Below are 22573 nucleotides of genomic sequence, written 5' to 3'. Positions count from 1 at the left end.
AATGATATTATACTATTGAAAAAGAGTGAGAACATGTCCACTGTTCTCTCGTTTCCTTTGATGAAACGTGATCCATTCGAAGCTGTTGGATGTGGAGACCAAAGATTTGTTAATTTGGGAAAGACGGAAGCAGAGGATTTCGTCTCTTTCCTCAAGTAGGAATTGATTTGAAAAGAATAAAAATGCCACCAGTCTGTGTTTCATCTTTATCTTTGAATTCAAATTCATGATACACATTTAATAAAGATCTGTCACCTTTCAAGTTCCTGATTGTATTTATGAGATACCTCTTGTTCTTCTATTTAAATGACCACAGTAAACTACTGAATTTCAGCTATTGTCGTTCACGAGATCCTTTTGTTGTGACAAAACTCAAAGGCCTCGTTTACACGACAACGTTTCAAGTTAAAACACTTCTTTTTTGTGTGTTTTCATTTCAGAAAAGTTTCCCATTTACATGGCAACAATTTGAAAAACGATTGAATGGAGCATTTTTGAAAAAAATTCCCCCTTTGGAGCCGTTTTCAAAATGTTGTGTTTTCAGCGGCTCCAAGCACCGTTGTTGTGTACAAGAACACCCGAAACACTAAAGTTTTCCGTTTTCACTTGAAAACCTCAAATAAAGAAAGGGTGCATTTTGTGATGGGATTGTATGTGTTATTAGAAGCAATTAATGTTTTATTTTTTCCGTATATAAAATGAAAGCAATAAATATTACCAGTAAATAAACTTTACTTTTTTAGCGTTTTTTTCTTACTATTTTCTCAATAAAAAACTTATACAATCTAATGTACATTATGAAAAGTTGTACAGCTTTTTCATGTTTAAAATAAGGACTCAATTTATTTTTAATATGTAGATATAAATATATATATTTGTCAAAATAAATGATCATACTGTCAAAGAAACAATAAAAGTGAGACAAACATACACCTCATAAAAGTTATAAATAAGGGTCCATGTGAACATTTTTTTGGAATTAAAGACCTTCTGCTTCGTTCATGTTTTTTCTTTTTGCTTTTCAAGTTGCCAGTCCAAGTCCATTTTTCTCGCCTGCTAGCGGCAGCCGCAGCCTTCGACTACCATCTCCTGGTAGTTTTTCAGGACCACCTTGTCATGTTCGTCCAGGTAGAGCATGGAGATGGCGCTGAGCTCTGTTGGCACGCAGCAGGCCTTGGGAATGTTGTTGTTCACAGAATTGACCAGTGTCTGAACAATGGCGTGGTTGGTTGAGTTCAGATGATCTGCCAGAGGAAACGGGCATTCCCCGTGGCAGTAATAGGCCTGGTAACCAGGGGGCGCCACTATCCAGTCATTCCAGCCCACGTCGCTGAAGTCCACGTACAACGCGTGGCGCCGGCAATTGCGGTTGCGTTTGCGTCCGCGCTGCTTGGGGCTGCGCTTGGTCCGGCGGGTCAGCGGGTGACCCTTCCCGTCGTGACCGAAGGTGACCAGGAGGGGGCGTAGCTGCTCCCAGTCCTCGGCGGAAGTCTGATGCAGCGAGCGGCTGATGCGCACGTGTCGGCCCTGGTGGCGCGGAGTGTGGTTGAGGTGCAGAACCTCCACGGCCAGTCCATAATTAGGGAGGCGCTCACGAGTCCAGCGCAGCACGGCCGGGCTGACGTCGAAGCTCTCCCAGCGCGACGTGTTGTGCTGCACCAGCCGCGTGTCCAGAAGCTGCGTGATGAGGTGCCCCGGCCGCGGCGGTTTCAACACCTCGTACACGTTTATCCGGTGAAGCCTCTGGTCGTCTGAGAAGGTGTCGGCGATGGCCTCATCGATCTGGTGCCGGTAGAGCCTGAGCTCCGCAGAAGACAGCAGCTCGTCTTCGGGGATGCTGCTCAGGTTGAACAGGAAGCGAAGGGGCGCCGGCTCTCCGTCGTCCAGCTCATGCACTCTCTCCATATGCTCTGAAAACAAACGAGAGGAACAATCTATGTTGAAATCAACAATTCAATCAAGTTCAGAATGCATAAAATCAACTAATGCAATGGGTACAAAATAAACAAAATGACCAGATATGAAGTTTCCGTGGCGATATCTTTAGTTTGATCCTTCCCAACCTCGCACTTCTCCAATCTTGACAGGGTTCAATTGGCATGGAGGAATGTGCATGCACACTTTTTGAGGCCTCTTGGGTTTTTAGGAATATAAATATATATCGTCCATGCTTCCTTATCTATCTTTAAGGATTATCCTTCCCATCTCTCAATGCCTTTCTCTGGGCACTTTGCTGAAACATGCATTACAAGGAGGGTGGTGATTAACGTACCACAGCTACAGTATAAACACAGTGGAGGCTCCCTGTTCCACGCACAGTCTGCAGATTTCTGGCAAGATCACCATTGTTGGGGAAAGGAATGTTGTGTCTACTATTTTCCTGCTCAATCCGCCCCTGTTATTTCACACCCAGGCCCTAATCTTGCCCAGGTGGTTCTCATTATTAAAACCTGCTGTGTTTTTGATTAGCTCTGCAGTTTGTTCACTTAAGACATTTATCATTTTCATCATGAATAATCATTAAGGAGTCAGACAATACAGTAGAATCTCATTTATCCGAAGCCCACGGGAACAGAGGTATGTCGAGGGAACGGCAGTGCATTGAAACCTCAACCGAAGTTTATTCCAAATTTTAAAAAAACAAACTATATTTAATCTGACTCCGAAGTTTGACACCTGAGATTTATGACAAACTGAAGAGGTGCCACCTGTTGCATCCAGTCAATGAAAACCACAGCCGTCTTTCACACAAGATGAACGGTTTTGCGGTTCACTTTGCCCGTAAGCACGTCTCCTCACCTAACTGACCATCTGCCGCAGGCTTTAATACCTCCCCATGTTTTGGACGGATCAGTCAACTGAGTCACACTATCACACAACAATGGTGCTCCCATGAAGGCGAGCACTCCCACCCAAAAGGCTTCAAAGCGTGTTATTAACATAGTTTAGCAGAGGAGGAGGGTAAGATGCTTGTAGAAAGGAGTACAAACACACACACACACACACACACACACACACACACACACACACACACACACACACACACACACACACACACACACACACACATTGCATCACAGGGAGAAGTGACTCCTCCAGCAGTGTTTCTTCCCTGCGAGCCTTGGTGCACTGCCGTGTTGGTGTATGTCGGGGTGTGCTACCACTAGCAGTGTGTTTGACAAGCCCCATTACGGCTGACTCATCCCTCCCTCCTCCCTCCTCCCCCTAAGGGCGGACATGTTCTGTAGCCCTAAAGGTTTTCTCAGTCCTCCACGCACACAATCAATCCCTCACTCACAGACTCCGGCGCATTATCTCCGTGTCTCACTGCCAACATAAAATATTGTTTCAAACGGTTAAGAGGCATTTCTTTGGCCGTGTTTCCGAACTCAACTTACATTCAACAGATCGGCCAATCTGGGTTTTCTCCAGGTCTAATTGAAACCTCTGCGTTTGTTGCTAAAACGAAGCGGTCACAATAAACAGAAAGCCTTCTAACGTTCCAGTCTTTCTATCACGCCGACTTCTGAGACTGTTTTTCCATCTTGCCGGAGAGCTGCAGCGTCTGCTCTCGGCACCCACATTGTTGGCAGAAGGGGCTTTATTTAGAAGGCTGCAGAGTAGCATTAAAGATAATTGCACGTTGAGGAAGTTCTGCGAGAAGAGCCCTCCATATAAACTGGAGACATGAGAGACGAGCACGCTCAACGTCCAGGCCAAGAACAGGCTTTTTTAAGCCCCGTTGTGCTGGGTGGGGTGAGAAGTGTAAGTCCGTAATATGAAGGTATGCTTTTCCTTCAGCTGCTAACCAAACACGCAGAGCTTTGTCAAATTAGGCTCTTGAGAGCTTGTCTAGCAGAAATTTTTTTTTTTGGTCCCTCTGTAGAAACTGTCTTGTGACCACATCCTCGGATTCTTTGGTTATGGTGAGATGGGCGGAGCGCTCCGACAATCATGTTTCAAAGGATGTAGGAAATGCTCTTTTCTCCCTCGCCCATGCTAATGCATTACACTACTACCAAAATTATCGGAATGCCTGGCAACTGTGACTCGAAGTATGGTGTAATGTTTTGTGCTGACATTTGCATTTATCATCTCTAATCCCGCTGATGACAACATATCCGTGCCTTTTTTTTTTCTCTTCCCCTTACTTCACATTATTCAAACAGTCTCTCTTACCTTCATGGTGGAAGCCCCTCACAGTGTTGGCTCGGCTCGCCGACCTCTCCGGGTACTCGAAAGCAATGTCGTGCGCTCCGACCTCCTCGGCCTCCCCAGACTGCAGCCGATAGAGGTCCAGCAGGTAACGGGGCACGGTGGCCGAGCGGCTGGGCCGAGGCCGCCTTTTGAGGCCAAACATGTGCAGCAGCGTGGCCTCAAAGTCCCGCAATAGTTCATGGCTCTGAGCGGCCGAACGACCCTGCAGGCCAGGTACTTTCTTCTTCCCTTCTTCAGGTATCAGACTAGCATGGTTGCTCTCTCCCAGCAGGACTTGGCATATTAAAATGACCATCAGCATTCGATTACCAGGAATCATGATGTCTCTGTTGGGAGCAGCGGATGGAACAGAGATTAGAAAAGAACAGAGACAAAAAAAGGAAAGAAAAGAATTGGAAAGAAAAGGAGTTATTGTAACATTTCTAGTATTTTATCAGCTTCATTCTTCTATCTAAAAGTTCCCTCGGAAGACAGACTAATTAGCCTCTACAATCCAGTCTGCCTTGTTTACAGTAAAGCGGTCCTCAATCAGATAGGCCGCTGGCAGTTTATCTTTGGTGACATCCACCAAAGGTAAACAGCTGGTTCAGGAACCTCACTTTTTTTTTTTTTTAAATGGAATCTGAGGACCATTCCTCCTCGCTCCCTCCTGTTCCCCCTTGTGTCCTCCACTATGATTAAACAAATAAAAGAGGCAGCCCTGGGGTCGGAGCAAATTCTTAACTTGATAAGGAGCCTCGGTCCCTCACAGTCTGCTCCAACCAGCCATGGGGCAAACAAGCCCTGGACTTAACGTCACACGTTGCCTTTCGCAACAACCCCACAGGTACTTTCCGTTGAAATTTGAATAAAAGCCCCGTGAATGAGTGACTTAGGTGAAGAGCAGGGGTATATGCAAAGCGTCACGTGCCACAAAATTGAAGAGGTATGGTCAACCTACTTACCGACAGAAAATAAAGCATGGGAAAACAGTCCATGTTTGTTGGGAGCAGGCAATGGACACGTTCTTCCAGAAAATTTTAGGTGGCGTTGGGCGGCTGCAGGTAAACGTTGGAGTGACCCTGTTCCTGAAAGATAAGGTGAAAAAGAGATGGGATTTAAGGAGGTTGTTAGGTGGTATTTCCTCGAACAGCAGCACACCAGAATGCACGTATGTCTGTCAGCTTGGGAGAGAGAGCGAGAGAGAGCGAGAGAGAGAGAGAGACCCAGTGTCTCTTTAAGGCTTATCATTTTGGCTCGTGGGTAAGCTAGCTATTTGCTGTAACTGGAATGTAAGGAGGTATGTGCCACAACACAGACAGCAGATCCCAAATGCTTCACACTCACCTCAGACAAAAAAACACACCTCATTCATTATTAGATATATCTTTTTTTTAATACCACGAACACAATAAAATATTTTAGTCAGACTAAGGGAAACTGCTACTTTTAAATGAAAATAATGCATGAAATACACAAAGACATATACAGTGATTCTGATCATGAGATGTTCTATACCTAAAAAAAAAATAGGTGATTTTATTCAGCATACATCCCTTGTAGCAGCGTCTTTGTGCAAGAACTTTTGCATTTGACTGCCATTATGGGATAAGACATACATTCTGTTCTGACGCAGTGTAATGTGATTGTAATGAAACCACAGTACACAGAATATTTTATTCTTAGGTGCTCCAGATGATCATGTTAACTAAAATATTGATGTATTAAGAGCGGTTTCTCTATACAAACTTGGTCTTTAAAAACAAAAGAGATGAGTCTTACTTTTACAGTCATCTTGTCCTCAGCTTACCAAGCACAGCAATATGGCTCTAATGATTCCAATTTTACCCCCCATTTGAAGTGTTAAATGCCACCGGCTCGCACTACTGAATATGACTGAATCCCTGAGTCAAAACAACAACGGCACCATGGCAGAGACGTTCAGCTCCGGAGAGACATCTTTTGGAGCTGGTTCCACTGGAGAGCGGCACCATATTGATTGTAGTGTGTGAGTACATGCATGTCTCTGTAATATACAGCTTGTGTGTATTTTAGTGTGTGAGGCTGCATGTCTTTGTATCTGCGCGATTATATCTGCCCCTGCATGGTTCACTGTACGTGCAATCAAGGATCTCTTTCCTAACAGCATTAGGCTTTGACCTCCAATTGACCCTCCTTTCTCGGTCATGACACTGGATCCAGTGTGTGTGTGTGTGTGTGTGTGTGTGTGTGTGTGTGTGTGTGTGTGTGTGTGTGTGTGTGTGTGTGAAAAGGGCGATGTGCAACGTGCATGAGATGAATGGCATGCTTGCGTCAGTGTGCGTGCCCGTAGGCGTGCACGAGCGTGTGCCACCGTTCGCATGTTCGTGAGAACTGTGGCAACGAGAGGAGGGTTCAGAACATGATCATCTCTATTACTCATGGGGGGCGGGGGGGGGGGGGGGGGGGGGGGTTGAAATGTGTGTGTGTGTGTGTGTGTGTGTGTGTGTGTGCGCGCGCGCTCGCATCTCTGACAACAAACGTTCATTGTACAGAGAGGGCCTCTCCCATGATTACAGGGATTCATAGCACTCAAAAACACTGACCATACAGAACATCTTGTAACTGTAACCAGCCACTGACAAAGCTGCAGGCTAAATCAGACAGACGCTCAAAGTGGCGTGATGATGATGAAAGAAAATGTGAGGTGGGCAGGTAGGAACTAACTTTCGACTCTGAGTGAAAATATATGTGTGGGATTCAAAACTCTTTTGAATGATTGATTTCTCAAAATTGGTGTGCTGTAATCTTCACTTCCAAAATGTTTGCGAAAGTATCAAACACTCAAACATTGGAACCGAGTGGAAAAAGACACGCAAAAAAGCTTTTTTTGTTTGCAGCAGCAAATGCAGACCAGGGTGCAATTAGGCCGCATGTAGTCATTTGCCCCTGGCTTCGCTCGATCCCCCTTGGCCTCTTTCTCCCCTCTGTCTCTTTTTGACCAGAGATAATGTGATCAGACTCTGCACATGGCTCTTCAGATGTGTTTTCTGAGGAATTTGACAGTGATGGTGGGAGGGAAGATGAAACTGAGGGAGGGAGTGAGTGCAACAGGTTACCACAGGAACAGATCTATGGCCTGATTTTATCATTCCAGATGCCTGTCATTAGTTTGCCAATTGCCTACGTTTATTGTTGTGAGTGTGTGTGGTGTTAATGGACAATTTTTTCTTTCTATATTGTCTTGATTAATTAAAATTCCCTGTATAAATTTAGCTCTACACATTTATTAAGTTAGAATTTCAGGGGAATATAATAAAATACAACCCGTAAAATATCAATAATTTTTCTACCACTGGTTTTGTTTTATGTTAGAAAATTAAGATGGCACTGGAAGAAACCGAAGTTGTAACTTTACAACTTGACTGGAGTCAAACACTGACCTGCAGGTTTGGTTGTGTGTTGTACTCCAGTGGGAAACACACCAAAACCATTCAAATGCAGTGAAAGGGGATTTTGTAAGCTGTGGCAGGCCAAACTTGAAAATCAAGAAATTCATTAAGATCTGCTTTTCCTGCGAACTTACGCATCTATTTGTACTATTTAGCTTCAATAAAACCACACAAAAGTTATTGGGGATGTCAAATGGCTTCTAGTTCCCATGGGTTTTATGTAAAAGTATCATCTCACACAAAAAAACAATACTAATTGACATCAAACACGTCAACACCTGAGCCAACATTTTCCCGAAACTTGCCAAAAAATTCGAAACCCGTCTTTGAAATATAATGACTATATAATTACGGGGGAATAAAATGCGTTCCGTTGCGTCAAAGTTTGGAGCGCGTTCACCCGGCGAGACAGCGGAGAAATGCGAGTTGCAAAGTAAATTCTGTGCCAAAGACGCCATGCGCCCGCAGGACGCGAAATGTTTTCTCTGCTGCCGTTTCACGGGATTAAATGACACAATTTCACTTTATAATCAGTTGTTACGAGCAGGTGAAAACACGCGTAGCATGTAAGTCGTCTTTTTACAAACCGGACTGACATCTGTAATTCTATGACACCGTCATGTAATGCGTTGGCACTTGTCATGACGGGTGAGAAATGAGCTCGCATTAAACTGGCACAATTACGCACTAAATATTATGGGAGACGAACAACTGAAATTTACAGTGCGTGGATTTCACATTAAGACATTGATCCTTCATTTCTTGTTCTCAAAGCTCTGTCATATTTTTTTTTTTTTTGTCCCATCATGCCTGGACGGCACATAACTACATACAGGTGTTTTATTCACGTGTTGGGAAAAGTAACAAATCTTTATCGTGTGAATATTTAAAGCGCACAGAAGAAAGGAAAGCGCATTGAAATCGGACCCTCTGTTTGGAAATGACCTCACTATCTTGGTTTGTCATTGCTCAAGTCTTGGGCTCAAAAACGCTTTAACCTTTTACATGCTTGACCGAGATCAAGATGCATCCCAAAGCGCACTTGGTGTTGTTTCTGCGTCACTTCGTCACGCGTAAACTCTGCGTTTTCACCGGTAACACTGCCCAAACCCTCGGTTACGTCGGCAAAACTCGCATAAAAAGTCACACGATAGGTTAAAAAACACAAAAAAACAACAACAACAAACAAAACAAAAACAAAACTTGTTTCTGTGGTGTGTAACATATTACAGTTTCTAAAAGCTCCAGCGCAGGTAAAGTGTGTGTGAAGTGTCAGTGCGCTTACCATCAGTGGAGGTACAGGTATCCTCGAATGAAGTGAATACGAAGGTGTAAGGGACTCCAGGCGTAACGCCGAAAAAACGCCGAAATGAGCCTTAAAGGAGAAGCTGGATGCCTTTTTGGCTCATTAATCCTTCCGCGACACCTCTCGGCGGACTGTGGAGAGGAGAAGGCCGGCCACTCGGGCTCTGCAGCGGGGGTTTCCTTCCTATCCGTCTCCACAACAGATCGCAGGAGCGGGCGCTGCGCAGAAGACGGCCAGGTTTTCCGAATGATCCAGCATCTATGGCCCCTTGCACTTTTTATGTGTCCGCCCAATTTACCCTCCCTGCCTCCTCTTCCTCCTCCTCCTCCTCCTCCTCCTTCTCCTCCGCCCTCCCTGACCCCCACCTACCTCATCGGTCTCAAACACCTTGGATAACCCCCCCACCCCCTCTCTCTCCTCCTCTTCCACTTCAAATAAAGAAACCTCACCGTGCGTTGATTTTTTTCTCCCTCCCTATTTATTATTTCAAATTTTGCCATTTGCTCGTAAGAGTCACTGGTTGAGACGCTTTGTTGCACACTGACATGCAGGAATTTAGTCTTTTTCTGGCTGTTGCAGCTTGTCTTTCATATAAAGTTCCACACAGTTTAGGAATTGCTCAAATTTTTTACATTGACACTGTACAAACCCCCTTTTTTTGTTATTGTTTTTAATGACTCGTATTTAATCATAAAAACTTTAATAAAGGGTGATTGTGCTTTATTTTGTTCTGAGTGATTACAGGACTTTTCTTTTCTGAATCTGTGACCCGGAACTCCTCCACCTATCAGAATCAAACCAATTGGTTTGGGTCAGCCTGGTTTTTCACTTTGTACCCCGGATGGAAGTTCCTCTGGTATAAATAGATATGAGCTAAATCTACAATGTGAAAAGGAGCAGCCGAATACACCCCGATTCTTTGTGATTTATTAAAAATGGCAATTAGAAATACCGTTTGGCATAGCAGGACATTTTTCAGTTCATGAGAAGTAAAAGAAATCAAAGGAGTTGCTCGTCAATGATTTGCTGTTCAGCGATTTTCCTTTCAACCTGATACTGCATGACACTAAAGCCCGTATCATCATTACAACACAAAACTGTTTGCTCAACGTTTTGTTCAGAGAAGGGAGATAAAAGTAGGATATTTTTTAATTATATACTAGACATATTTCATATTTCTCATCCATTTAGTGGGTTCCAGCACACCTACAGGCACTTTTAGAGTCATTCATCACCCGAAAACCCACATCATGGACTGCTGGGGCAAACTGGAGAACAAGGAGAACATGCAAACACCACATAGAAAGGCTTTCCTGTAGGTTTATTCAAACTATTTCCACACAATCATGGCCTTTTTTTGCAGAGATTAAAAAGCTCCACACAACACTTGCATCTCACCCTCTGAATTCGCTGCACCTGCACTGGACATATACATATACATATACATATACATATACATATACATATACATATACATATACATATACATATACATATACATATACATATACATATACATATACATATACATATACATATACATATACAGCTGGTTGAAGAGGGAGAAACCACAGGAAGTCAGTAAATAGTAACTTTCTTCTTTATTGATAACAACATATGCTGACCTGCGATGAAAATGTGGATCTTTATACATCATACACATTTTGTATCAATGGCACATTTGGGATTTATTATTATCATTATTATTATTACTTGGTATTATATTGGAAAGGATTCATATTTTTATTCAGTTAAAGTACAACGAGGAAGTTGGATAACTGTTTTCTTGTTTTAAATTAGCTCCCATTACTTTTGTTTCCTCTTGGCGCTGCGTACCTCCTCTGACAAAAACTTTCCTAATGTTGTTTAAAAAATGACAATAGCAAATAATGAAGAGATCCAGGATGTTTCTCATCGTATCCCCTGGCTCCTCCGATCTTTAACCATCTCCATGTCCTCCCCCTGATTATGAATTCTCTCTGAGGTCTTCATCTTCTCTTATTCACCATAGCCCATATTTCTCTTTGGGACATGTCCAAACAACTTGAAGCCGATATCTTTAGCTTTGTCTTTAAAGTAGTCAACCTACACTCAGTTTTAAATGAGAGGATTTATTTTGTTATCGTCACTGATTCACTGATTCTCGTTGCCTCGCCAGGCCTGGACTGGAAAGTTAGTTCCCCATTTAGCTTTTGACCGCCGGTAGTAAATCGGCATCCTCTATGGTTGTACATCTGTGCCTTTATGCATGTGGCTTTTTGGGGATGTGCTTTGTGACTCAACCCACTTTGGATTCCTCACCTTCCAGCGCATACCTCCAGCGTGACTCCCGATGCTGGATCCCAACCATTGCAACGTCGTCATTTGTGCTGCAGGTCTTGCTGTTATTCAAGGGATCCGTATTTTATGCAGTTCCTTTGAGTTGTATTGACAGAAATGGATCAGGGTGGTGATCTGATAGAGCTCCAGTGGATTAGACACGTATGAAACACTGTTTTCTGTCAGCCTCGCTGCAAAATGTGACATGATTACATGAGCTGAAGTCATGTTTTTATTGAGCTCTGCAACTATGGCAAGTTTCCCTGTTTGCTGGCAGTACATGCATGTGTGATAATACAAAAATGGCTTTAAAATTGTACGGTTAGACAATCGGCAACATAAACTGTTGCGCTAAACATGAATAACTGTCATTTGGGCAGGTTTTAGGTTGGTGTTTTTTGTGTGTCAATTGACCAACGTTTTACCAAAATCTATTGAGAACAGTAGCTTAGATTACATTTCTAAATAAAAAAATGGTCAAAGATATAAAAAAATTTTTTATATTGTTTGCCACTTTCCAATTATATAAAACGCAAGAAGAAAAAAAACAGCATTTATTGTCAGTCATATTGAAACTCACCACAACATAAAGGTAACAACATTGAAACATGTTTTATCATCATGGAGAGTTTTTCACTTTGTGCCCTGTGAAAGTTACATTTCGCTGATAAAAAAAAAAACTATGATGTAACTGTATTCATTGTTTTTGCTGTGGCTCTTTCAATGAATGATCTCCACAGATTTGAAACATTGTTAATACTGCATATCATGCGCCTTAACGGTGCAGCTTGAAATATCTCAAAAATGTTTAGAATTTCTTAGATAATTTAAGAGATTTACAAAGTAGTTAGTTTGGGGTGTTATCTGACTTCCGCTTATTTTTCCTTTCATGCACCATTACACTGCAAAACAATGTGGAGGAGGAAGAACACTGCAAATACACCAGTGTGCAGATTTGAGGGAAAGCATGCCTTCAGATGATAAAATACGACGCCACATAGCCTCGTAGTTTGTGTCATAGAGGAGATTCCAGCGTTGTGTCAGGAAGATGTACGTTAATATATATATAAAATATATGTTAAATCAAACAAAAATAATGAAGCCTGAAATGAATGAAACCCTGAAAATTATGTAGTTTTCAAGTTTGGCCACCAGTGGGAGCTGTTTTTTTTATTTATTTGTAATGAAACCACAAACACATGCACACAGAAAACAATACGCTATACACATTAACAACTGGAGTACACAGACATTCGTATGGACAGACGACCAAGTTGACTTGTTATTACAGCGACTCTCAATTATAAAACTACCAAGTCCAAGGAGAACATGCTCTGGGAGTCATGCCACTCTGGAGGCCGCCATTGTTGTTATTGATTACCGACTCGTGCATGTGCAGAAGAACAGTTTACTACAGCCGTGATGCGCAGGCATAGTAGCAGCATTTCCGGCTCCTACATGGTGACAGAGCCCAAACGTTTTAAGAAAATTGTGTTGTCCTCCGTTTACACAACAACATAGTGTTTTCAAAAAGTTCCACTTTGGGAGCCGTTCATTATTTACCAGGATTTTGCTTCAAAAAACTAAGCTATTGACTTTCTTTCAGTTTTGATGTACTATTAAGAGCTCAACTTAAAAAGTCGATGTTGTGTCTGTAGACCTTTCAATTGGAATATTATTCTGTCCTGACTATATTGTGTTGCCTGCAGTGACCTGCGAGCATCACAGACGTTCCTCCACAGTGGAAACCTTGGATGTCTCTTACCGATCAGGCCGTTGAGAGTACAAGATAGGCTGCGGATGTCTCTTCCAAGGTGTTGACCAGGCTTAGCCTCTTTGAGCCCCCTCAGTTCCGAAGGAGATTACCAACTGCGGGTGGCTTAAACCCACAGGCAGTGAGTGAGCAACCTATTTCACTACCGACAATGTGAACCTCTGATTCCCCAGCGACAGACTTAAAAAAAAAAACCCAACATTCTTTTAGCTTGTAAAAAAAAAAGAAAAAAAAGAAGAAGCATGTTTTACCTGAAAGTTCAACTCCCAACTGCTTCTCTTTGAGTGAAATGAGCATGCACAGAGCTCACTCGTGCACCGACATTTGCCTTTGGCCATCTTTCGGGGGATGAGGTCAGGGTTGCTTGGCGGCACTAACTGTTGCTGGGAGCACAGGGAGAGCTCGCTCACGCGCCCCTGTCACTAAATCCTGCTCGGAGCCACTCACCTGTGAACAGCGGCCCTTAATCAAGCAGCAGCTCAAAGGTGACCCGGCCGCCTGTAGACCTCGAGCCCCGATGTCATAACACACCTTCATTCTGTCTGGGCTCTCCTTCAGAGGCTCAATCAAGCGCTCACCAGTACAGACACGCGCCACGGCGATTGATCAAACCTCAGCTTTCACTTGCGCCGGGAGTTCTCATTGAAGCATTCTTCAGCACAGCTGCCTCGTTTTGCTCTAGATGCTCGTCCTGTAATCCCCCAGCCCGGCCCTGGGACCTGAAAGTCTGGAAGTGGTGTGAGGGGTTAAGAGAGGGGAAAGGGACGAGGGAAGCAGAGTTTAAGGACGGATTGAACAAACTATTTTAATCCCCATAATGGAATTGCCATGTAAACTTGTGAATCTTGGAGTAAACAGAAGGAACATGAAGAGAGGGTGGATGTTGAAGTAGTCTGAGCCTTTCCGGGGGGAATTGTGTGGCCATTGAAATGCTTCCATCTCTTTTTTTTCTTTTTTTTTTTGGGTTGAATTTCTTTTTCAACGTGTCAAAACAAATACTCATAGCTCCCCTCTTGTGAAGAATATTTAGATTAACTGTGGTGATTTTTCGCCATGTTTTACTCAAGCTGTGCCGTCGTAAGTAAGGAAATTATCCTTCAAGGAGAATGGTAGCAGAAGCGAGATATGTTAATGATAAGAGGGAACAGTGCACAGAGAATAAAGCGGCCGCGCTGAGGCATCATCTCATACAACACTCCCGCTGGCCAATATTATCCGATCCATTACAAAGAGCGATCATCAGTGACACTCCCGGGTATAAGATTGGGACTGTGAAGTCGTGAGTGACAGGACTTTAATGTTCGTCCATCTCCCGCTTGTCACTGGCGCAAACCTGCCCCTGCCAGATGTTATCAAAAGCAGCTGGTCAAGTGAGCAGCCGAGGGGGTGGGAAGTGTGTGTCGGGGGCTTTTTAAGCCTCCCCCCCACCCCTCTGTCAGGGTGCAGGGAGACACACTTGGGCTTCAACACTGTCCAGACGCAGTCTGAGTGGAGCAACGCCTGATGCTGGGACTCTGGGGGGGGGGGTTTGCGCAGGGAAACTTTCTCAATGGATTAAAAAGCTTTTTTTATCACCATTTGGATTGGCACTTGAAGATACTCCTTTAATCTGAGAAGGGGAATTGACTTTGCCCACACCACAGTCCCAAAGGGTTCAAGCTGAATTCTCCAGCGATGATGCTAGTTAGTTATGGACAACCTCACAAGTGTCCAGCAAAATAGATTACGCTTGAACAAATGGAAATTGACCAAAATAGAAGATAATTGAATAAAGTGCAGTGCAGCAAAGTGATACGGTGCCCGGAGAGATCTCGTGACCAGAGACTCAAAATTAAACGTCTCTTTGAAAACCGATTCTCAAAATCCAGTTATGACATTACAGTACAAAGCTGCTTTTGGACAATCTTACAAGAGGTAATAAAATAAAAGTTGAAATTTGCCAAAAAATGTTACTAATACAATTTGCTGAAAGTCACGTTTCACCTCGACTGACCGTGACCGGAGGCAGGAAAGTATGTCAAAAATATTTTTTGCACGTCACACTAAATATTCTCTGTTTTCTATGGAGATTTGTATGTTGTTGCTCTGCATGTGGGGATTTGCTCCCACTGTCCAGAGATCCTGTTCATACGACAACGTTTGATTGAAAACGCATCATTTTTTTGCGTTTTCATTTCACAAAAGTTTCGTTTTTGCACGGCAACGTTTTGAAAACGATTTCTGTTTACAAGGAAGTGGCATGAACACCCCAAAAAAAATACTTGTGCAGAAGAATGTTTGACTAAGGCAGTAGCAGCGTTTCTGCCATCTGCATGGGGACGGAGCCCGAGCGTATTGTGTTTACCCCCCCATTTGCACAATGACGGAGTCGATGCATTTTCTACCGACGCCCAAAACACAACGAATGTTCTCTTTTCGCCTGCATGGGTGGATTTGCTGCCACAATCCACAAACATGCATTTGATTTTGATTTGCCCACAGGCAGCTGGGATTCGCTCTCTATGGAGACGGCGGATGAACATTGAATTTTATTTCTTTTTTTTTTTTTTTTTTATTCAGTGGCTACAAGTCGAAGCCCAAAAAGCCTCGTTTGGACCTCAGACCAGCTTCAGCTGTCAAAACAATCCAATGAAGGAAGACATCAACGCAGAACTTTAAAGAGGTGGAGTTAAAAAACACAGCATCTGCCCTCATTCGCAAACTCTTTCAGATTATGTTCTCACTCGATCGCCGTCCCCTCAGATTGATCTTTGCATCTGAAACTATCAAGAAGCACTTAAATAACCGAGTGTCAACACGGTTGTTTCAAACCGTGACTTTTAATACAGCCTGTAAATCACACCAGGAACCTGTTATTTCATCAAGAATGCAATTACATACTTTCAAATAAAACTTGAAAGGGCACAGCCAGTTTTAAAATGTGGTGTGCGCTCCCATGACGGTGGGGAGGAATTTCAAGTAGTTGGAATATGCTAACATCTTTGTGAGGGGGGGGGGGACATGAGCAAGACGAGAGGAGATTAATGGAGGAAAAAAAAAAAAAAAAAGACATCAAATGTTTCATACATATAAAATCAATGGCAATAAAAAGAAATCTATATTTTTTAATTTGTGTTCTTCTGTCAGCCATTTATTTACTGTTGTGACATTGTTCTCTGAGGCCACATGTGCAGTTTCTGATGTGGCAGATGTGGTGCTTGAGATATTAAATTAATCCCACATTTACATTTAAAGCCATCCGATCAACAACACATGCAGTTTAGTTAATTCATTGTACGATTGACTCAATTGCCCTGGAAGTAATCCCTTATTATCATGTCATAGACTTAGTTACAGTAAATTAGGGTGACCAAACATCCTGTTTTGTACACAGACATGTCCAATTTTCACATCCGTGGTTCTTATAAATGCAAGAAAATGTCAGATTTCTTTTTGTTTTCCTGAAAAAAAAAAACGATTGCGCATATATTTTAATTGACTGGTGCTTTGCACAGAAAATTACTTGGATGCATGTGTAATCCCATTAAGCTGCTTTGTGTGATGCTCTTTCCACTCATAGACTGAGCAGATGATGAAGAAACATTGCTTCCTATCTGCCAACGAAATGTTTGCTAAACGAGTGTTTTGGGGATATTTTTGCTGGAAGAGTTATTCAGGACATTATTTTAAAAATACAATCGTTAAAAACAACGCTGACTTCTCAAATATGTCATCATTTAATTCCAGGGATTTATTGAAGAGAGATTATTTTAGTATGCTGAGTAACCTCTGAGAAGTTTGTCTGGGTTTGAATCGTAGAGAGATGGATGAAAGACTACATTGAGCATGTTCAAAGTGGATCAGATGAATTTAGAACCGGGGTGTCTCTCCCAGTCCTGCTTCAAGTTTTATTATTTATGCCAAAAAAAAAATAATAATAATTACAGAATTGGTTCTTGTTTGTCAGTATTATTCACTCTGTAAAGACGACAACACCAATAGAAGAAGCTTTCCTGAATGATCGCTAGACTTCATAATGTGAATAGAATAACGAAGTTAAGATTAAATACGGTTCTGGACCTAATCTCAAAATCCAGAGTGGCCCAGTTTGTATGAGATATCATCTTGGAGGACCAGGAAGCTCCGACCCTGGTCCTGAAGAGCTGCTGCCCCGTGTGGTTTAGGTCACCTCCTGCAGCAACACATCTGATTTCAATGAGAAACTCCTCAATGGATTTTCTTAGGAGCTTGATGATGATATAGTCATTTGTTCATGGTACGTTGAAGCAGGGGGACGTCTCCATCATGCAGGACCCGGGGTGGACACCACTGTGTTTTAACATATACTCTTCCTGTTGTAAGTTTGAAGCTCAAATGGTCTTGTGACTCTGCCTTTGTTAGAGCCCGTTTACACAACGTTTTCAAGTGAAAACAGAAAACTTTGATAATGATTTGGGTGTTTGGAGTCACTGAAAACACAACTTTTTGAAAACACTCTCACTCCTTAAAACGCTGCTACTGCGGACCACAACCATAGTTAATACCTTGTCATGTAAATGGGTCCTTACTTTTCGAAATTAGTTTGCTGCAAGAATGAAAAAATTTATTTCAAAAACAAGTATAAACCTTTTTAGTCATGTTGTCCTCCATAATAACTTTAATTAATATGCTGGCTGGTACAAAACTAACCCCCCCCCCCCCCCCCCTAATTTACAGACATTTTGCAGCTTGGAAAGTTGCAAACAAATTGGAAATTCCCTTCCAATGCATCATGGGTAAACGACATTGGTGGAGTGCGTGGGTGGAAGGGCCAGGGGGCTCACATACTGTACAGCGTGACCGGAGTAGTTCGGAGGGATCGATTTGTACGTTCAACTCCAACCTGGACACCAGCTGTCTGCAGAAGAGATGGGGAAAGATTTGTGGCTCTGCAGCTTGACAACAAAATAATCTTTGCACTAATGTTGAATTACTGCCGTGGCAGTTTGTTGCACTTGGCCTATTTGTCAAGTTACATGAAAAAAACCCTCAGGTCATGATCTATCCATCCATCTTTTATATCGCTTTGTCTGCTTCATGATCGCGCAGGGGGGCTGAGGGCCGATCCCAGCTGACTGCTGGTGAAGGCAGGGTACAACCTGGACAGGTCGCCAGCCCCCTTTGTTCATAAACAGCTCATAAATTTGGCAAGAACATACTCATATGTATTTAACATTTTCCTCATGTGAGGAAAAGCAATCTTCAGGGTTAGTTTTCAGTATGAAACTGTGTCCGGTAAATGTACTGTAACTGTGTAAACTGCATCGTACGGCTGCCAGAAATGACAAGTTTCCTTTCAGTGATGTGGTTTATCCACCAGCTTAATCCAGTCTGAGTAAAGCTCCTGTGTTTGTGAGCATGTAAAGCTGTTTTAAACGAGGCTCAGTATCCAATGACTCACCCCTGACGTAATATTTCATGGTGCAGTCGGATGTAACTCTCCTGGGTGTCTGGCCTGCTGCTTGGGATTTGGCATGGAGCGGTAGGTGGTCAGGCGATTAGGTCACCGCATTGCTCTGAGATCCAGGAACGCTGTAACCTGGGTTTTTGTATCTGCTGCGCTTCCGATCTCTCTGTGGGAACCGATGTGTTGCAGTTAAGTTGAAGCAGAGCAGCATCCAGGTTCCGCCCAGCTCCAAATAACTAAATAACAAGGAGCAGAGTTTTGAACTCCTTAAAGGGAAAAGCTCTCAATTTTGCTTTAGTCGCAGCGGAATGTGATTGCTTCTGTTGGAGTGGCTCACGGAACACAGGAATCATATCTAAAAGTATGTTATTTCCACAGATACGACAGTACATGAGGTTTTTTTTTTTTGGGGGGGGGGGGGGGGGGAGGTGCAAGCCGAAGGGGAGCACTACTGAAGAATTCCTTTTTGTCGGATATCCTATGATCTTTTTCTGGATGGCTGACTGAAAACTTAATTTCTAGCTGGGCCTGTAATTGTAGGTCATTTTGCTCTATGAGTGCAATTGCAGATTTGATAAACAAGATCCTCTGGCAGTGCAGTGTTTACTTTCAGGGCCTTCATTTGAGAGCTGGAGTTCAGGGGTGGGATAAAGTTTACCCCACGTACACTCACACCGACACGTTAACACAACATACTGTACGTGTACAAAGAAACGTACATGTCACTGAAGCATGGCTATGATAATACACCCTCTACATCAAACACTTAAATCTACTTTTGAGCCACTCAATGTTTCCAGACCACCTATTTGCCTGCTGTAGATCTCAACTCCAAGCACATCTGTTATAGGAATATGCTTCTTTTTTTCTTTTTTTAAATAGCTTAAAAAATACATTTGATTCTCAAAAAGGTAAATTATACTGTGGATAAGGTGAACACTGTGGGCTTCAGTAAACGCAGCTCAAACACAAGTACATTTGCAAGTGACTATTTTCAGCCACAGATTGATTGAACTACAGAGTTTTTTTGGCAGCAGCACGACTGACTCATAATAAACTAACTGTGCCCAGGTTCACAGCCCTGAACCAAGACGTCACCAGTATAACACTGCACGCCATGAAATCGTTTTAATGGTTCCGGGTTTTATTTTTTTCAATTTTTGGGGGTATATCTTTCACATGAAGAAAAGACTGTATGTATACTGGGATTATTCTTTAGTTTATTATCCAAGCTCAACAAAATGTAACTTTCAATTCCTTTTCATCCGTCTTTGCTTTGCCGCTCATTCATGCTCTTCGTATTCATATAGACACTCGCTTCAAACTGACTTTCTACCTCCAGGTGTTCATTTTGTTGGAAAGAGCATTTGGCAATTAATTCACTAGAGGGCGCTGCTTTAATTTGACCAATTGGCCAATTTTTTATTGGGAAAAGTAGAATAACAGAGGCAATGATAACTAATACAGCAACAGCAGGTAGAGCACAAATCAATAATTCCTATTTAGGATTTTCATGACAAAAATATAAATTAGAACCAGTTGACGAGCCCAAAGCATAGAAAACTGTTCAAATTTAGCAAAGTTTCTAGTGAAGTGTTTAAAAACTTTGCCCTTAAAAATAAATGATGAGTACTAGGTGCCATTTGAAGTTTTTAACCACACTCTCTTGGATTTTAAATGCTACTGAAGTATGAGACACTTTAGCTGGAGGTTAATATCCTAAAGCCTAGAGATAAATGGGATCAAATCCTGTCGGGTCATTGTTGTGATGAGCAAAGTGATCGTCTCAGGCCAGGCGGGACAAGTTGTGCTGGCCCTGCTAGGAACATCAGTTTGTGTTTCATTGCTTCTTTGGCGTGACGTGCCAGGTTTCCATTTGTTTGCTTGATTGCTTTTGACACAGCCCACAGGCTATATTGTTTACTTATATATTTTTTTTATTATTTTGCCACCACAGACTCCTGAAGCAGAATATGGACGGATGACTCCATAAGAAATGAATGAGCCTTTATTCAACTTCGGGATGCCGGCTGATGTTGGCGAAGAAGGGTATCAAAAGAAGAATCAGCCTGGGTAAGGATAACCAGAGTACCTAGAGAAAACGAACAAGCCCAACTGAAACTAGAAACTGGGAACAATCTCAGTATGGAGCAAGAGTATTAACCACTACCCCACTGTACAAATCCTATAGCACAGACGTTTTGCTGGATGACTGCAGGACACATCAGATAGTGATGAAGCCAGATGTAACCTGACTTGTTCACTGCTGGGAAGCTTTTAAAAGGTCTCTTAGTCATATCACTCATTCCACGTCAAAGGCATCTTCTGGGAGAAAGCATGCTCCACCAGCAGGAGAGAGCGTAGCGTTGGTCCAACACAATTCGGGATGGAGATCGGTTGTAAAAGATGTAGCAGCCTGTACAAATAAACTTAGATTAAACAAAAATAAGCCGGCGAAGGGGGAAGGGGAAAGCCAAAGGTTTATCTGCTGTAGTTTCTGAGAGGCTGTAATGGATCGGGTTTAAGTGAAGCCACATTTCTTTTTTTCTTCTTCACTGAGCTCCAGCGCTCGTCCCTCCGGGGGGCAGTTGACATGACACAAATTTTCCGCAGACAACTAAATAAATAAGTAAATAGATATAAGGTCAGTGATATTAAAAATGAGTCAAGAACATTAATACTGGTAGTGTTTGTTTGTTTTTCAATGCCAGGGTATGGTTGTGGGCTGCAGCTGGAGATCACACAGATTTAAGAAGAAAAAAAACAAAAGCGTCCAGATCCCGAGCCAGCACGCTGGGTTAGAGAGCGATTCTGTTCATTTTCACCATCGCAAAGGCGAAACTCATGCACACAGAGGCCTTTGAAAGCTGTAAAATCTAATTTATAATAATCATGTGTTTATGCGAACATCAATAAACGTTTATCACTCAGAAATCACAAGTATCCCACTCCGGTGTCGACGCAGGCAAACACTGTTTCCACTAAAACCCAAATACGCTCGAGTCCAATTCATGAAATTAAAGCTTACCGGAAAAATAGAAATAAAAAAAAAAAATGCCATGGTTTTAGTGATATTAGCCAGGATAATGATGCATGGCTTCGTGTAATTCCCCTTCTTGTTGTCTTTAGCGGTTTGGCTCGCTTTGGCTCGTGTCCGAGGGATCATTTGAAATGTTTTGTTTATTTATATGTGTTTGGATGTCCGGGAGTACGATCTCAAAATGATATATATAAACATAAAATATTACCCAAAATTTGAGCTTAATCAGGGGAAAACTTCAAATCTACCCCCAAAAAGCTCTCCCCCTTCCCTCCGTCCTTATTGTTTCATTCATCCATCCAGAGCTGCTTTCTTTCCCCTGGAGTTTCAGCTGCGAAGGCGGAAAGTCTGCTGCTCACCATTGTTGCATTACATCTCTGGTTTCCCCTCCAGGAGTCTGGATCGCAGCAGGGGGGAGCAGGTGAGAACACAGAGGAAAAGAAGGAGGATGGATGGAAGAAGAAAAAGAAGAAGAAGAAGAAGAGACAAGACAGGAAACAGCAGCTCCTCTCGGAGGACGCCGTCCCTCCTCATGAAGCTCGGGTAAAATTACACCACAGTCCTCCATTATTTCCACTTCTCTCATCCCATCACTGATCCTCTTTATGAGGAGGAGTACGCAAGCAATTAGAGCATCGTGCGCACAAACAAGTTCATATATCCTGCGCTGGTAAAAAGATCAAACAAAGATCAAGACACTTTTTGGATTATGTTTTATTTTGGCGCTGCAACTTTTACCAAAATGTGCAGTCATAAAAAGGCTTTAGGGGCACCTGAAATATGTGACCTTTTATTTTTATTGCTCCCTTAAACACTCATTCAGCTGGAGGCATCCATATTTGTAGATGTTATGTCATTTGCTGTCATCCACCGAGCATGTGGTTTGCATGCTCAAAGGCACTCCAACAGGTTAAAGGACGGGAAAAAAACAAATGTTGAGTTAACTTTAATTATTTGCACACTTTACTGCTTTTACACATGATCAGTTCTATTCTTATGCGTAACACTGTCATGCAAGGTAATCACACACCATCGGAACCAAGTTCGGTTCAGTGTCCCTTCTAACGACACTTCAACACAT

General features: G+C 42.6%; 1 protein-coding gene across 1 annotated transcript; it reads right to left on the bottom strand.

Moving 5' to 3' along the window:
- Positions 1-207: 207 nt before the first annotated feature.
- On the bottom strand, positions 208-9187 carry bmp4 (bone morphogenetic protein 4). The gene is made up of 4 exons (XM_080479679.1): positions 8914-9187; positions 5163-5285; positions 4180-4544; positions 208-1910 (listed from the first exon to the last, which is right to left on the bottom strand). Exons 3-4 carry the CDS (start codon positions 4535-4537, stop codon positions 1057-1059), a joined length of 1212 nt encoding a protein of 403 aa, XP_080335805.1. The 5' UTR covers positions 4538-4544; positions 5163-5285; positions 8914-9187; the 3' UTR covers positions 208-1056.
- Between the last annotated feature and the right edge of the window lie 13386 nt (positions 9188-22573).

This window comes from Lipophrys pholis (assembly GCF_963383615.2).
Source record: "Lipophrys pholis genome assembly, chromosome: 14".
Classification (NCBI taxonomy): Eukaryota; Metazoa; Chordata; class Actinopteri; order Blenniiformes; family Blenniidae; genus Lipophrys; species Lipophrys pholis.
The sequence above is the reverse complement of the archived record's forward strand: the minus strand, read 5'-3'. Positions and strand labels throughout refer to the sequence as shown.

Bases quoted from the DNA above. Each gene is read 5' to 3' on its own strand.
- bmp4 (XM_080479679.1), bottom strand. From the start codon at position 4,537: ATGATTCCTGGTAATCGAATGCTGATGGTCATTTTAATATGCCAAGTC. The intron at 1,911-4,179 runs GTAAGAGAGACT...GTTTGTTTTCAG, and splicing joins GAGGGGCTTCCACCATGAAG to AGCATATGGAGAGAGTGCAT.